Below are 17,746 nucleotides of genomic sequence, written 5' to 3'. Positions count from 1 at the left end.
TAGGGCAGCTGCAGGGTGAGTGCCAAGAACTTTCCCCGCTGCCACCCACAGATCACCGCGTGGGGGGCTGGAGGCATTTCAGGCAAAACTGGTACCTGCCAATTTAGCCCCACAGCCAGTGTGGTCTATGGCCAGGAGTGATGATTTGGAGCCATCGTCCTGCAACATCTGGAGGGCAACAGATGCCCCCACCCGCTAAAACCTCCTCTACCCATCCAGAACCATTTGCAACTTAAGACTGCTCAAGGCTCCACAGGATCAACCCCTTGCAGCATCTCCAGGGAGGGCTGGGAAAGTCTCCCTGCCTGAAAAGACCCCTGAGAGATACTGCTGCCGGTCAGCATTGGAAGGACTGAGCTGAAATAACGATGGTTTGACTTGACGCAAGCGCAGCTCCCTCTGTGTACTTGCACTGTTCAAAACTGCTCGGCTTTGGGTGGTCCACATTCAACACTTTGAAGACCTGGGAGGCCAAAATGTGTTCAGATGATATCAATAAAAAAACCCCCGGGGGGCAGCAAAAACACCAAGTGGGAGACCAAGGCAGGAAGTAGGTCAGCAGAACCAGCTGATCCAGAGGGAGCAAGGAAACCAAACCCCCCAAATGTCCTTCATGCAAATGGAGAGAGCAAAGGAAGGAGGCAGCCAGCAGCCACCCCTTCCTCCTCCAGCTCCACAAACTCCCAAGCTCCCATTGTTTGGGGTCCTTGTGTTTGTGAGAATCCGAGGACATTTCAAGTTAATGAGATGGCATGAGCCAGGCCCAGTGAAAAGTGGGCATAACAGAAAGAGAAGGAGGAGTGGAAGAAGGGGAGGGGGAAGGAAAAAAGGAAAGCAGGGCATCTGCTGGGCAGACAAAAGGGTGCCAGGAGCAGGTGCGCATGTTAATTAGAGGGTCAGAGCAGCTGCTCTCCCGCTCGCCAGCCAATGTGCTGCTCCAGAGGACCGAATGCTGCAGGGAAGGGGGAACTGCAGGGGGCTGGGCGCGCGCGCGCGCACACACACACACACACACACACACACACACACACACGGCTCTGTTAGGGAATTCAGCTGCCTGCTTTGGCGCTGCTCAGGGGAAAGGCGCCAGCGAGATGGAGGCACAGGGCAGCAATGGAGGCATCCCGAGGATGGCGGCTGCAGGGCTGCTACTGCATGTGTGGCTACCAGCGGCTTCACCCTCTGGCACTTCCTGCGGTGGCTCCCTCTCTTCCTTCTCATAAGCTCAGATTGGAGAAGCAAATCACCCCAAGTGCATGGCGCTGGCATTAAAGAGTGTTTGAGGTGGGAGAGGTTTGTGAGTTGTTTAAGGGAAGAAGGAAGTAGCAAACTTCCTTATTTCAGCAGCCCACAGCTGGGTATCTGTCTGCATTGGGGCCAACCAAAAGAAGTCACATAAACAGCTGAAGGTCCCAAGTTCCCCAGAGCTCCTGCTTGAATAAGTTCATGCAGCGCACATCTGAACTATGGAACGCCCTCCTGCAGGAGGCAGTGAAGGGCACCAGCTTGGATGGATTTAAAGAGACTCATGGAGGAGAATAAGGCTAGCAACAATTAATAGCCATGGGGGTTATACTGTGCTCCCATGGTCAGCGGCAACAATGCTTTTGAATAGAAATTGCTGAAGAGAACATGAGGGTGAGTGCTCTTGTGCTCAGGCCCTGCTTGAACATTTCTCTGGCATCTGGTTGGCCACCACGAGAGGAGGACGCTGGACGAGGTGGACCACAGGCCTGAGCCAACAGGAACCCTCTTAGGTTTCTCCTCCACTGTTGGAGGCAGTACGCCTCTGAATACCAGTTGCAGCAAACTGCAGGAGGGGAGAGTGTTGCTCTTGTTCTCAGGTCCTGCTTGTGGGCTTCCCATAATGGGCATCTGGTTGGCCCCTGTGAGAACAGGATGCTGGACTACATGGGCTACTGGCCTGATCCAGCAGCCAGGCTCTTCTTTTTTATACAAATGCGGGCCGTCTGCTAAAGAAGAGTTCTGGAAGTCTCAAAAGCTTGTCTAATTTCTTGAACAACTTTTTGGCCGATACTATCTTACTGCGGACACTCTCTGGACCGACTCGGTTCCACAGATGTTGTCTGTGCAGCACCATGCCAGCAAGCAGGGCTCACGAATCAAGCTGTGCACCACGTCTGGGAGTAATTTTGCTCTTCTACATTTCCCACGAACTTTACTAGTAAGGAAAATTGCCTCATATTTGTGAGCCACTTGCAGGAAATGCTCTCATGTCTTTACAAATAACAATGAAAAAACCATACTTTGCCTCGGTAATGGACTGGATGAGAGCCAACAGACTGAAACTCAATCCAGATAAGATTGAGGCACTGTTAGTGGGTGGTTCCCTAGACCAGATGGGTGGGAAATCGCCTCCTCTTGATGGGGTTACACTTCCCCAGAAGGAGCAGGTTTGTAGCTTAGGGATACTCCTGGATCCTTTGCTGTTGCTCAAGGCTCAGGTGGCCTCAGTGGCCCAGAGTGCCTTCCATCAGCGTAGGTTGGTGGCCCAGCTACACCCCTATCTGCACAGGGATAGTCTAACTACTGTTATGTATGCGCTGGTAACCTCAGGGTTAGATTACACAATGTGTTATACGCAGGGTTACCTCTGAAGATGGTACGGAAACTTCAGCTAGTGCAGAATTCACCAGCCAGGTTGCTCACCGGAGCAAGACGGTTTGAGCATATAATATTACATCGATCCCGGTCCGACAGCACTTGCTAACAATTTGTTTCCGGGCCCAATTCAAAGTGCTGGTTTTGACCTATAAAGCCTTAAAAGGCTCAGGACCGCAATACCTCAAGGACGCCTCTTTCCATATGAGCTTACCTGGACCCTGAGATCATCTTCTGAGGCCCGAGAGGTGTGGAGGATGGCAACACGAGAACGGGACTTCTCTGCAGTGGCTCCCCATCTGTGGAAAGCTCCCCCAGGGAAGTTCACCTGGCGCCTTCATTATACACCTTTAGGTACCAGGCAAAAACGATCTTTTTAAACCAGGCCTTTGGTTGATTTGATTGACATCCTATGCCCTTTTAAAATGTGGGGGTTTTTTGGTGTGTGTGTGTGGGGGGTGTTATTGGGTTGTTGTTTTTATTTTTATTATATATTTTGTGGTTTTATATATTTTGATATTGTTCTGTGAACTGCTCTGAGACCTCCAAGTATAGGGTGGTATATAAATTCAATAAATAATAATAAAAATACAATAATAATACTATAGACATCATTGCAAATCCTTGCAAAATCCATGTAGTTTGGGCTTAGCCAAACTATGGATCCAGGGGGCAAAGACTCTATTAGTAACAATAAAAAAAAATACAGTAAACGCTTGCAAAGCCACACTCTACACTGCGAGTACGACTAGCAACAATTACAATCCAGCAGCTTTAATTTTATGATATGATATTCTCTAATTTATGGTGGTTAATAAACTACTTTCCCATCCACAGACTTTTTTTTTTTAATCACTTGTTTCTTCCCCATTTTCTGTATTGGGCTGTCATCAGGTCAAACCATACAGTGGTACCTCGCAAGACGAATGCCTCGCAAGACAAAAAACTCGCTAGACGAAAGGTTTTTCCGTTTTCGATTTGCCTCGCAAGACGAAATTTCCCTATGGGCTTGCTTCGCAAGACGAAAACGTCTCGCGGCTTTGTTTCCTTTGTCTAAAAACAAAGACATGTTTTGTTTATAAAGTTAATTTATTTTCCCTTCAAATTCTGTGTGTGTGTGTGTGACTTTAAAGAGCAGTTAATAAACTGTTGTTGTACCAAATTTGGCTTTGTTTCGACTTTTTTTGACCATAGGAACGCATTAATTGATTTTCAATGCATTCCTATGGGATTTCGTGATTCGCAAGACGAAAAATTCGCTAGACGACAAAAATTGCGGAACGAATTAATTTCGTCTTGCGGGGCACCACTGTATTTGAATGCTGATTTTAAATTTGTTTTAATTTATACGTTTTAATTATTGTTCTTACCTAGTTTATTTTTATTGCTTTGTATTTATTACAATGACACTTCTAAAATGTTGGAAGCTGCCTTGAATGCCAAATAGGGAGAAATGTTAGATATAAATACATTAAACAAAGAAAGAAATAGGACGATAGCTCAGATGGTAGAGCATGAGACTCTTAATCTCTGGGTCATGGGGTCGAGCCCTACACTGGGGAAAAGACTGCTGCACTGCAGCGGGTTGGACTAGATGACCCTTGTGGTCTCTTCCAACTCTACAGTTCTATGATTCTTGGGGGAAATTCCCCTCCCTCATTCCCTACTGGAATGTAATGTGGTTTGGCTTAAAACTAAAACAATTAACACCTGGATCTACTGAATGAAATTTGTGCCTTATAGACATTTAAATTAAAATGCATTGGTTGGGCGGGGGTGTGTGTGTGTGTGAACCCCTCCACAGACAGGAGGCAAGGCAGTAGCTAGGTCTCTGGGTGGACGAGGCAAGCTTTCAGACACCCTCAAAGGTCAGAGCATGGGTCAGGAAGGTTTATCTTGCCTGGGCCAGATTGGTCCCATAGAGATCCCTCTGTGGGCTGGATCGTGCGTGCGCATGAGCAAGTGCACCCACAATTTTCAGTGTCTGCGCATGCACAGACACAATTTCCAGTGCCACAGAAGTGAGTCCCCGTGCTGTGCTGCGCCAGTTTAGCGCAGCACGCGAGCCGGCAGCTCAGTTCGGGGGCAGGTCGTAGGCCGGTCAAACGACCTCTGCGGGTCGCTTCTGGCCCATGGGCCTTAGGTTGCTGACCCCTGGTCCAGGGTAATAGTGCTTGGCTACATTTGGTTGTCTGACTGAGCATCCCCCGACCTGTGTCCCTGCGATAAAGGCTCTTGCTTATCTGCTGGGGAGGTTGGCTCTTAGCCCTCCCGTGGATTCAAGATCTGCTGCAGATAAGCACCAGATAAGCTCATGGCATATCTATCTGCCCTGGTGAAGATCTTCCGTTGGAAACTAAACCGTTGCATTGACCCACCATTCCTAGAGTGTGCATGTGTGTTGTGTGTCTATAAAGACAAGCACAGCTCTCTGTGGCCCCGATGCCTGCAAATAAAAGCTTGGAAACCTGTGTGGGAAGAGGGTGCTTCAATTCTCAGAAGTCCAAACGAGGCTGAAGAAAGCTTTCTGGTGGTATGCAGAGCAGGGAGGCAAACTGTCGCATCCTGTCAAAGCTCTTTGTGGCTCCGGGGCCCTTCCATTACCTCCCATCACATCAGGACATGACATTTAATCTAAGAATGCCACAGCACCCACCCGTCAGCTTCCCGTGTAGGGCTTTGCCAACAAAGTATTTCTTTTAAAAGCACAATCTTGGAACTACCACAACAAAACTACCCATAAATGCAGGTGCTTAATCTAATCTGTTCACCAAATTTTGGGCTTTTCTTTTTAAAAGTGGCTCTGTGTGCAGTGAGCTCAGTGTATAATTTCTGCTAACACATCACAGTTTGTAGTGCAGGCTGTAGGCAGCGGTGTTGGGCACTGGAAGAAGAGTTGCCTTGGTCATATTGGCAAAGGAGGCTCTGATTTTTCTGAGCGCAGCAGTGCAATTTGTCAAAAGCATGTGTGTAGGTGCACACATTCATTGATCTGCCTGATAGTCCTTCCAATCGAAAGGAATCACAGAACTGCGGTTGGAAGGGACCCCAAGGGTCATTTAGTCCAACCCCCTGCAATGCAGGAATCCGAACTAAAGCATCTATGACGGATGACCATCCAACCTCTGCTTAAAAACCTCCAAAGAAAGAACCACCACCTTCTGAAGGAAGCTGTTCCACTTATTGTCATAAAGTTCTTCCTGATGTTTAGCTGGAATCTCCTTTCTTGTAACTTTTAGCCATTGGTTTGGGTTCTATCCTCCAGAGCAGGAGAAAACAAGACACACACACACACACACACACACACACACTTGTACCTATGTGGACAGTGCTTCATGCATTTGATGACACGGGCTCTGGCCCAGGAAACTGCACTCTACTAGCAGTGCATATGAAAAGGATCTAGGGGTTCTTAGCAGACCACAAGCTCAACAGTGTGATGCAGCAGCAAAATAAGCTAATGCTATTCTAGGCTGCATCAACTGAAGAATAGACCAAGGGAAGTAATAGTCCTGCTGCTTTATTCTGCTATGGTTAGACCACACCTGTTTCTGAATTCTGGGCACCACAATTTAAGGAAGATGTTAACAAGCTGGAACATGTACAGAGGAGGGTAACCAAGATGATCAGGGATCTGGAAACCAAGCCTTATGAGGAATGGTTGAAGGAGCTGGGTATGTGTAGCCTGGAAAAGAGGAGTCTAGAGAAGGCCTGGCAGCCGTCTTCAAATATATAAAGGGCTGTCCCATGGAAGACGGAACAAGCTTGTTTTCTACTGCTCTGGAGGGTAGGACTCTCAATGGCTCCAAGTTACAAGAAAGGAGATTACGACTAAATGTCAGCAAGAACTAGCTGTGGAATGGACTCCCACAGAACATGGTGGACTCTCCTTCATTGAAGGTTTTCAAGCAGAGGTTTGACGGCCATCTGCCATGGATGCTTTAGCTAAGATTCCTGCATCACAGAAGGTTCCAACTCTACAATTCCACGATTCTACAAATATACGTGTTGCGTCTTTCAAAATGCCACAAGATTCTCAAACATTTCTGCTGTAACAAACTGGGTGCATCCTGGAACTGGCTCTCTGCTTTTCTTAGGTGGCGTTTGTTGGAAACGAGGGAGATCTTAGCTGGTGCCTGTTGCACTTCACCAAAATGTGCAGTCTGAGTTAAGAGGCAACAGCATTTCTCACAAATTCTCCTATAAAATTGATTTCGAAGAAGAGCCCTGTTGGATCTGTCCAATGGTCCGTCTAGCCCAGCATCCTGTTCTCACAGTAGCTGACCAAATGCCCCAAAGGGAAACCCAAAAGCAGCACCTGAGCACAAGAGCATCCTTCCCCTCCTGTGGTTTCCAACAGCTGGTATTCAGAAACATTACTGCCTCTGACTCTGGAGGCAGAGCATAGCCATTGTGGCTAGTGGCTATCGGTGGCCTTATCCTCTCCATGAATTTGCCTAATCTTCTTTTAAAGCTATCCAAAATGCACAAGTGAGTTCTATTGTTTAACTATGCACTATGTGATGAAGGACGTTCTTTTACATGTCCTGAATCTTCCAACATACAGGTTTGTTGGATGCCCATGAGTTCTAGGTTTAGGAGAGGGAGGAAATATTTCCCCAACTCCAGCTTTGTGCCGCCCCCACATAGTTTTATAAGTGAGACTGCTAGCTCCCCCTTTGGGCAACTGCCTGCTTGACCTCTAGGGAAACTCATAATGGCGAAGCCCAATACTTTTCCTGAATTAAAACTGAAACAGAGCCGACAGTCCTCTGGCAGTCTGGAGCCTGTTTGACAAAACGTGCACACACACACCCCCCCCGCCTTTTGTTCTCTTATTTCAATATTTCCCCTGTTTTTCGGGGCTTTTCTGCCTTTCTACCAGCAACAGGTTTTGTCTCCCCTACACTCTCCCTGTATAGAAATGCCGTCTCCTAACACAACCCCAGGCAGATGTTTTGCTGACCTTTAACCCACGATCAATTCAAGAGGTTCACCGTTTTTCTTTCACAGCCTCCAGCTCACCATCTGCCACCCCAGGGACAGATGCCACGCACACGCACCCCCACACATCGCACACACTCTCCCCCCCTTAAAAAAAGCCTCACAGTCCATTTCATCCTGCCCTTTTCTCAGAGCGGGGGGAGTCTGTATTCCCACCTTACGATGGATAAGCCCACTGCCAATCTGACACAGAAATCAAAAGGTCCATCACGGGACAAGAGAAAGCGTGAATTCAGGAGGGGGGAATCTGTCTGCAAAGAAAGAAGTTTCCCATGGACCATAAGGCATCCCAGCTCCACAGCCTCCCTTCCTCAAACTAATTCTGATTCATTCATTTTTAAAACTGCCTGTCCGTTCAACTTGAGGTTTGTTTGTTTTTACCAGGAAGGAACACAGAAAGTCGAGTAGCAAAAGCTATACAAAAAAAGGCCTAGTCAAACCAAATACAGTGGTACCTCGGGTTAAAAACTTAATTTGTTCCGGAGGTCCGTACTTAACCTGAAACTGTTCTTAACCTGAAGCACCACTTTAGCTAATAGGGCCTCCTGCTGCCGCCGGGCCGCCGGAGCACAATTTCTGTTCTCATCCTGAAGCAAAGTTCTTAACCTGAAGCAATATTTCTGGGTTAACGGAGTCTGTAACCTGTAATAGCCCTCTCCTCCATGAATTCATCTGATCCTCTTAACACCATCTAGGTTGGTTGCCATCATTGCCTCCTGTGGGAGCAAGTTCCACAGTTTAACTGAATGAAGAAGCACCACACATTAAGTGAGATCAGCGCTTGTGTGAACCAATGACTTGGATCGATTTCTAAGAAAGTTCTAGGATTGCAAACTAAATGCCCCTCTAAAAATTTTTTCCACACCCAGTCCTGCTAACTCTCTGTCATGGAAGCTGCTGCTCCCCAAAATCTTTATCTGTTGGAATCATATTGGCTCTGCCTGTCCGTCCCCCCCCATGGTAAAACAACTCAAGAGGGAGTCTGGGAATAGAAAGGTCACTGCCTTTTAATTAGACCCCCCACCCGCCTCCACATTAATTAAGCACTAAGAGTTTCCACCTCTGCCGCTCTGACAACTGGGAACCCTCCCAGGTGAGCTGCCAGCCCAGCTCCGTAGCTGACAGCTGCGCTCTCCCCAGCAAATTCCCTAAGTCCTCCTGATTACAGGTATCACCTGGTGGAGATTATAAAGCCCTTCTGCTGCTCCAGGTGCTGTTTTATGGCCCTGCCACCTAGCCCTGTATCTGGAAAGTGCTTAATGATTGATCCATGCAGAGGCTCAAAGTTTGAAGCTGGCTGTAAAAGTCAACAGAAAAAGTGCCTCTCTCTCCACTCTCTGTCCCAGGATGTGCCGCCCCCCACCGCCCCGAGGAAAGTTTGGCACTCTTGGATGTTTATAAAGATTAAAATATAAGGGCTTCTTTCCTCCCATGCCTGGGAGAACTAGGAGGAATATTCTGCAAGAAGAGAAAATAGGTTTCTCAGCAATCCAGTACAGATATCGCCTGCCTCAGGTCTAGCAAGTGTTTTATGACACCCATCAAAAGGGGTTGCCGCTCTCCATAAACTGCCTACAGCCACTCCAGGAGCAACAAAAATTGGGGGAAAGGCTGTAGCTGGGCGGTGGAGCATCTGCTTTGCATGCAGAAGGTCCCAGGTTCACTCGCCTGGGGCATCGGCAGGTAAAGCTGGGAAGAGACTCCCTGCCTTAAGTCCCGTAGACAAAACTGAGCTGTGTGGATCACTGATGGGGTCTGGCTCAGCAGAAGGCAGCTTCCTTTGGTCCCCAAAAGTGGGAGATGTGCCCCTAAAACAGTAGTCTTCAACCTTTTTAGACCCAGAATCCAAACATGCATCTAGGAACCCATTTCTTAACCTTTTGCTGGTGGCAGTGCTCCTGTTGCATACCACTAGTATAGTGGTTCTCAAAGGGTGTGACGCACCACACTAGTGTGGCAGGAGAGGATGGCAAGTATGGCGGGGAGTTTAAAGGCAATCAAAGGAGCATTTAAACAGTTCAGTGAAGTGTAGTACTGTGTAGTACAGGCGGCAACCATTTTGGTGCGCCCAGTTTGACTTCTCCAGCCCAAACAAGCATCAACCCAAGTTTACAGTGGACCCATCTTCAAAGAGAACTTCATTGGCCACTGTTATGAACAGGATGCTGGACTAGGTGGGCCGTTGGCCTTATCTAGAAGCCAGACTCTCTTAGATCCTTTCTTAGAAAGTTGCAGAGGCTCTCAATCAGGCAAGGCAGAGGCACTTGCCGCTTGTGGAGAGCTAATCTGTGCTGCCAGGGAGTCTTTCATCAGTTATCCCAGATAAGATAGCTCAATCTCATGACTCAGAGCCTCTCCTTCCAAGCAGTTCCTGTGATTCCAGCACACGCTAGGAAAGGAACCAAGGGCTCTGAGCTTCCTGACTCCACTAAAGCTGCATAGATCTGGATTTGCCATGAGTTTCTTAAATTTAAGAACGTAAGAGCCTGCTGGATCAGGTCAAAAGGGAGCCCACCTAGTCCAGCATCTTGTTCTCACAGTAGCCAAACAACCAGGTGCCTCTTCTGGGAAATCTGCAGGCAGGATCTAAGTACAAAGCAACTCTCCCTTCCTACCATTTTCCAGCAACTGGTTTTCAGAAGCATGACTGCCTCCAACCCTGGAGGCAGAGCACAGCCATCATGGCTAGTAGCTATCAACAGCCTTCTCCTCCTCCATGAGAGTTACCAATCCTATTTCTAAGCCATCTAAGTTGGTGGCCATCACTGATGCCTATGGGTGGCAGTTCCATAATTCAGCTGCGCACTGCATGAACCTATGGGTGGAGAAGTTCTGGATGGTTTTGTACCTTTTTGGTCTGACCTCAAGCAAAGAGGAACATGGCGGAGGACCCCTCCCCCCTTGACTTACAAATGAATATGGCTGATATAGTAACTTGGGGCATTCGGATACAGTGGAACCTTGGTTCTTGAACTTAATCCGTTCCGGAAGTCCGTTGAACTCTCAAAACCATTTGAAAACCCAGCCACAGGTTCTGATTGGCTGCAGGAACTTCCTGCACTCAAACAGAGGCCGTGTCGGATATTTGGCTTCCGAAAAACATTTGCAAATCGGAACACTTACTTCCGGGTTTTCGGCATTCGGGAGCCAAAACGTACAAGTACCAAGGCGTTCAAGAACCAAGGTACATATGCCATGAATAGATCCAGTTGCTACATTCCACACATTTGTATGCTTGTGGTTTATTTTTATTTGTTTTAAGTCTGGTTTTTGTTCAATAGTGATCTGTAATTGCATATGGACTGTGCATATTGTCAACGTCTCTTAAAGCCATCCAAGTTGGTGGCCATAACTGCCTCCTGTAGGAGAGAGTTCTGTAGTTAAAATTCTGCGCTGCATGAAGAAGTACTTCCTTTTATGCATCCTGAATCTCCCAAAAACATCAGCTTGATTAGAGGTCCACGAGTTCCAGTGTTAGAAGAGAGGGAGAAAAGCTAGATGTGGAAAAGGCCATGAGTTGGCTAGAAGTCACCTTGTACCCATTAAAGAGCAACAGCTCAGAACCCTGCACAACCATGCCCTCCGCTTTCTGAGCCTATGCTAGGTGTGGTTTTCACCCCACATTCCCAGATCATTTCTTGAGACCTCAAAATTTCATTTGAAAAGGAAAAAAGCAAGCTGTAATTCACAGGGTTGAAAATTATGCCCAAAGACATTCAGAGACTTGCATATACAGGGTTAATATTCAAAGACCTGAAGACAAGAGATTCTTCTTAGATTTTTTTTTAAAGAAAGAAAGAAAAGGGGGTGGATGCTAATGATCATTCATAATCCCTTCAGTTGGCAAAGGAGTATTTCTGCTGTGAATGGAACCTTGTAGATGCTTCATTCAAAAGCAGTTCCTCTCTTCCAACCCCAACCCCCCCCCCCGCCCCATTCAGAGACAGACACAAACTGTGATTCTCCCCCCACTCCTTTTATCAGTGTGGACTGTACTATCTTTTCATTACAATAGGGACTCCCAATTCTTTAAAAAAAAAACTTTTTTAAAAAACTTGGGTGACATTTGCCTACATAACAGCACTGAGGATTTATTCCATACATCCCTCCCTGCCCCACTTGGGGTGGAGGAAGAAAACCAATTCTAAGTTGCACACAAATTGGAAAAGAAACACTCCCAAACTTTCACCATAAATGGTAGACATGGGTTTTTGTTGTTGATGATGATAAAAGTTCGCAATTCTGTCTGCAATTTGTTTTTAATTAAGAATGGTGGGGGGGGGGGTTGGGGGGGACCGCAAACACAACCAAAGAGGCAGGGTTCTTTTTTAAACAAAACAAAACACTGTCTGCCATTCATAACTTGCACCTTGCATTTTGCCACTGCTTAATTGTGTCTCCCCCCCCCCCATGGCATCCTGGAGTGTTTTAATAAACTTGGATCTGGATGTCTGATGGATTTAATTTTGCACTGCTGTAGGGCAATAGCTGGAGCAATTGTATCTGGGCTAGCTGGTCTAGACTTTCTGAAAGGGAAGAGCAAGGTGGGGGGTGATTTAAAGGAGGAGGAGGGGAGTGTTAAGAAATGTGGCCCCGATCTCAGGCTGCTTTGTGGTGCTGTGGAGCATTGATGGAGGAATGGTTCTGTTTTTGAGACAAGACTACCCCCCAACTATTAACATGTGGCCCAAGGACTGACATCAAAACCAAACTAACTATTTCCTAACAGTTGCTGTCACCAAAAACAAAAAACTGCACAATCTTTCATCAGCAGATGAGTCAGATGGCATACCAATCAACTGAGAGAACATTTGCAAGGGGGTTAAGTAGAGAACTCCGGACAGTCATAAGTATAAAAGCAAACCACTAGAAATTAACATGGTTTTTGTTTTGTGTTTTTGCTGTTTATTACCTATCCTTCACCCTAAGGTTCCAGGACAAGTGACAACATTAAAAGCCGCTTAAAACAAGTTATAAAAACAAGGTGGGTGCTAACAAGTGGTCTTATCTATTTTTTCCTCAAGCACTATTATAAGAGAAGCTTCTGGTTGTGTTTGGTGGGCAAGACGGGGAAAACAATTGCCACTTCCTAAAGCAAACAAGCAGACTTTTTAGAGCAAAGAAATCCTCTCTGCTGGGCTTGGGAGCATACTGTCAGCGGCTCCTCAGACCAAGATTCAGTCAGCGAAGCCCATGTGTCAACATGAGGCCTTATTGACAGACTCTAGACAATGAGGGGAGTCTTGGCCCTCCTGCCATTCTTCCATGGGGTCTCTTGGAAACCCACCTTTCATGGTGAACAACAGGCACTGTGAGGAAAAGCAGTCTGTCACCCCTCTGCCCTTTGACTCTGAAGAGGAGGAGGCAGCTGGATGGGGGGCAGGGGGGCGGTTTCTGAACTCTCCCTGCCAGCTTCCTCTGGGCAATCAATTCTTCCAGGCCACAACAAGTGTCAAGGGGTCTCTCTTCAGCTCTATCCAATCAGACCTAACACATCTCCAAACAACATTTCTGCAAGATACAGACTGAAGCCAGGACAAGGAAGATACCTTCCTGCTTTCCCACCTGTTTCTTTACCATGGGCTCTGCTTGTTCTGTGCCTAGAAAGCACAGGTCCAAGCAGTTTTCTACTTGACCCAAGCTTTCTAACTATGGGTCCAAGTGGTTTTGCTCCGCTCCTAGGGAAAACTTGCTCTTTAGCTTTAAGTTGGGGGAAACCCAGTTGCTGTTTGCTCCAATTCAGTGCTAAAGATTGGATTTCCCCAAGAGAAAGCGGCGGGGAAAGTTGAAGTCTGGATGAGCCCAGTGTTCAAAAAGAGTACAGTCAGAAATTAAAGCCAACCCCCCCCCTCGTGTTTCTACTTGTTGCACCAGACTCTCGTGACCAGCTGTGTGTCTGGAGCAAAGAGGAACGAACGGCCAGTTCCATCAAAGCCCCCAAGCTATGAAGGGCTCGCATTTTCTTGCCAGAGCACCTCAAATGACTGGCTTAGCTGTGATTCCCAGAAAGGGAGAGAGATGAGGATGCAGTTTTGGCATAATTTGTAAAAGGTACAAATCGGCTTTCTAGACATATAAATGCCACCTGAATAAGTGTGTGTGTGTGTGTGTGTGTGTGTGTGTGTGTGTGTGTGTGTGTGTAGGGTAGAGATATACAGGTCCAAGGAGCATGCAAAGAGGAAAAAACTTGTTAAAGAAGGCACTGGTTTACGTGCCTGTAAACTCTTGCAGGTAAGCCAAGCGTGAAACTTCTCTGTTAAAATGCAACTCCTCACCATCAATCCCTCTTCCTTGAAACCTTCCTTGGTCATTCCACTAAAAAGGTATGGCAACCCAGACCCAGGAAGTTAATTGCTTTCAACTTTGATGAACTCTACCCTTGAATAACTTCAGACATGGGGTGGGGGGGTGGAGATAAAGAGAAGCAGAGGCAGAACAAGGAATCAGTGCAAAACACTCATCAGACCAAGACACAAACAGGGAGGTGGGATTCCCGGGGGGGGGGGGCGGGGAGTACTAAGAGGCAAGGGGTGACAGGGAGGCACTGGAGGTGTAAATGCCTATCAGACTTGGAATAAATGTGAAATTAATTCTTACCATTTTGTCTCTACAGCTATAGCAGGCACTGTAAGCTTTCCACAGTTTTGACTTCACCCCCAAAGGCACACCCCTAAGCCAATGCCAACAAAATTATCATGTAAACTGCTGTTCTGATTAATGCTTCTTATAAGATAGGGTATGGTGCATGCCAGATGAGTTTATGAAACCAGTAGCCTGGAAAAAGAAAAGGGAACCACTGAGCTGTACTGAATCTGAGCTGTTGACATTGCAAAGTAAACTGCACTCATTTCTTGGGAGGGGATGAGGGGGGCACTGCCTCATCAGTATGAGTTATTGCCCCAGCCTTTGAATAAGTCAACTCTGTCCTCCTTCCCATGGATAAGAGGGGTGTGGAATGCAGCCTTTGGAAGTTCCCCCCAGGCGCTCTCAATCTAAAATTCCTGCAAGATAGCCGGCAGGTCCAGGGACTCCCCCCACCCCACTTAGGAAGTGCCATTCTATTCAGTGTGGGCCAGGAATCTGATGGGAGCACAGAAGATGAAGAGGGGAAGCCTTGGGAGAAGCATGTGGAGAGCCACTGGCAGCCAGTGTAGGCAATACTGTACTGAGCTAGATAGGCCAAAGGTCTGGCTTGCTAGAAGGCATCTTACGAAACTGTGGACGTTGTAGGTGTGTCAGTGTGCAGGTTCCCCACTCTCCAAGTCTGGCTTCCTAAAAGCGCCTCCTGAGTCAGTGTGGTCAGAATGCTACTGGGGGTTCAGCGTCAGAGGACCAGAGTTCTGAGTTTAGTGGGCACAGGCCATCTCCCCTTAGGCAAAACACCCCCACAGGATAGACTTAGGGTTGTTCTACCAGATCCCTGCCCGATTCCAGGTCACTCCAAGGACAGCTGCACGTGCTCAGCATCCAAAGACTGCCAGCAGCAAAAGGCGACAAGGCTATGAAGTAGATTTCTCTCCCAATCCCACTTCCAAATAGCGCCCAACCTAGGAAAGGAGCCAAAAGGCTGTCAGAACCTCAAAGAGGTGTCAATTCTTTTGGAATTAGGACAGGGACCAAAATTTCACACTCCCTGCTGCAAGGCACAGAAGCCACAAGATGTTGCCAGAGCTTGTGTGTGTGTGCTTGCAATGTTTCTATGCCAAACCCAACACTTTATACAATGCAGCTGGACTGTCCCCTGACTGAGATAAGCAAGAGAGACAGAGCGGTGTAATACTTAAGTATGTCGGACTAGCAGTGGGGAGGCCCCTGGGTTCGAATCTCAGCTCAGCCACAATCCTCACAGGGTGATCTTGGGCCAGCCCCACACATACTCACACAACAGCCCCACACTCCCCCCCCCTTCCTGTGGTTTCCAGCAACTGGTACAGTGGTGCCTCGCAAGACGAAATTAATTCGTTCCGTGAGTTTTTTCGTCTAGCGAATTTTTCGTCTTGCGAAGCACGGTGTCGGAAAAGTTTTGGAAAAGCTTCAAAAATCACCAAAAACCTCAAAAAAGGCTACCACACCGCGTTCTATGAGTTGCTCCTCGAAGTCAAGTCGCAACTGTATTAGCGGTGTTAAGAAAAAGGAAACAAACTTGCAAGACGTTTTCGTCTTGCGAAGCAAGCCCATAGGGAAATTCGTCTTGCGAAGCAGCTCAAAAACCGTCTAGCGAGTTTTTCGTCTTGCGAGGCATTCGTCTTGCGGGGCACCACTGTATTTGGAAGCATTGTGGCTTCAAAACATGGAGGGCAGAGCATAGCCATCATGGCCGGTTGCCCTCAAAAGTCCTCCATGAATTGGTCTAATCCAATCTTCATGAAATCTTGGTTTAACTTTAGACCTTGCAAGTTTGGGGGAAGAGAAACCAGCCCGATGCAAGGCAGGGCTGCATGCCCAACTGAGGAATAGAATTTAGGGAAGGGGTGTGTTTGTTTCCTTCCACTTGCCGTCTCTTTATAATAATGAACACAGGCCCACGATACCGGAAGCCAGTCCTTTAGCACCAAACTGCTTTTTTGTTCTGTGTCATGGGCTGCTCTCAGCAGCGCCACAAATGCATTTCATCTCTCTCTGCAAAACCAGAAATGCCCATTTAAGTTTACAGAGCCACAGAAAAGAGGAAGCTGCGAAGGAAATGGCTGTGCTTGTAGTTCAGTTCTGGGTTGAAGCAAAAGATCACCCTGTCTCAAGCAGAGGAGGCACCCTTGTCAACAAAGAATGGCAGCCAAATTAGGTTTCACTTATTGTTTGTATTTTAAAAATTATTATTTATTGCATAACATTCATAGACTTATGGATGGTAAAAAAGGCAAACAAACCTCAAAGGGGTTTACAAAAAATATATATGAAGCAATGAAATCATCAGTTAAAACAATTGAAAACTTTGAAATTCCCTGCTTGTTGGAATCAAGCAGGTGCCTTCACTGTACCCTTTTTGGCACTTGCTAAAAACATTTTTGTTTAGGCAAGTCCTATGCCAATATGTAGAATGGCTGATGTGTGTTTTAATCCAGTTTTTAGTTTATTGCTGATCTTACTTTAAAAAAAAAAATTTAACAGTTATTTTTAACTGTTTTAACTGATAATTTTATTCTTTTTGTAAATCACTTTTGAGGGTTTTTTCACAAGCGTAAGCATTTTACTTTTGAAAAATGCTATGTGAAACTTTAAAAAAATCCTAAACAAAAATGTTTCTAACAGGTGTACAGCAAAGGGGCTGGCCTGGCATCAGTAGGCAAGGAGTTCTGAAGGGCAGGTACCACCACATTAAAAGATCTGATTTCTTAAAAATGGGAATGAGTGTTATGTGGGACCTGTAACAGTTCCAGTTCCAGTAAGACTATTCCCTGTTCCTTTATGGACTTCCTCTGGCTATTTTAACACCACATCCTTTTCCTGCCCACTGAGAGTCCCTATTCTCTCTCTTGCCCACCCCATCCCCCACATTGCTGTTATTTGATGGAATTAACAGCAGCTTAAAACGGGAGGAAAAAACTCAGGCAGAAAAACTTCCACCTCTCACAGCATTAAACAATGGCGTTAAATAACCCCAGGGCTGGATGGGAAGAAACCCAATACCAGAAGGGGCTTTGGACTCCTCACCATAAGAAGCTTTCCATGCAAGGTCCTTTACTTACTCTCCTCGTCTGGTATGGTTTTCTCTGCAACACCCATGAGTGTTAAGCAACCCCTGCAAAAAGCTAAGAACCTAAGAAGGGCCTGCTTGATTGGGCCAAGGGAGCCCATCCAGTCCAGTATCCTTTATTCACATTGGCCAGCCAGATGCCCCCAATAGGAAGCCCAAAAGCAGGACCCAAGTGCAATAGCTGTGCTCTCCCCTCCTGCAGTCACCAACAACTGGTATTCAGAACCATTTCTGCTTCAAACTGTGGAGGCAGAGAATAGCTATCCCATGTCAGACATACTGTCCTCTGCTGCTGGCACCCATTTTGAACCTTCCATGGCCGGAGGCTTGGGAGGCAGAGGCAGTTGCCCGGCTGGTGGGGTTGGAAACAACAAGAAGCAGCACCTCACAACTTTATCCCCCCTCACGAGAATGAAGGATCAGTTT

General features: G+C 46.9%; 1 protein-coding gene across 3 annotated transcripts in view; it reads right to left on the bottom strand.

Annotated features, from left to right (window-relative positions):
• The window catches only part of NOTCH1 (notch receptor 1), a 99,454-nt gene that overhangs the window by 66,387 nt on the left and 15,321 nt on the right, over positions 1-17,746 (bottom strand). The window contains exon 1 of one of the 3 annotated variants that reach the window (XM_081178639.1): positions 17,278-17,382. The exons of the other annotated variants lie outside the window; for them this stretch is intronic. Coding sequence (XP_081034765.1) covers positions 17,278-17,294 — 17 coding nt within the window. The 5' untranslated portion in view covers positions 17,295-17,382. Of the gene's footprint in view, positions 1-17,277; positions 17,383-17,746 lie in introns of those variants that run through there. 3 annotated transcript variants of the gene reach the window in all.

This window comes from Podarcis bocagei (genome assembly GCF_964188305.1).
Source record: "Podarcis bocagei genome assembly, chromosome: Z".
In the NCBI taxonomy this organism is placed as follows: domain Eukaryota; kingdom Metazoa; phylum Chordata; class Lepidosauria; order Squamata; family Lacertidae; genus Podarcis; species Podarcis bocagei.
This window is presented reverse-complemented; position numbering and strand designations above follow the sequence as displayed.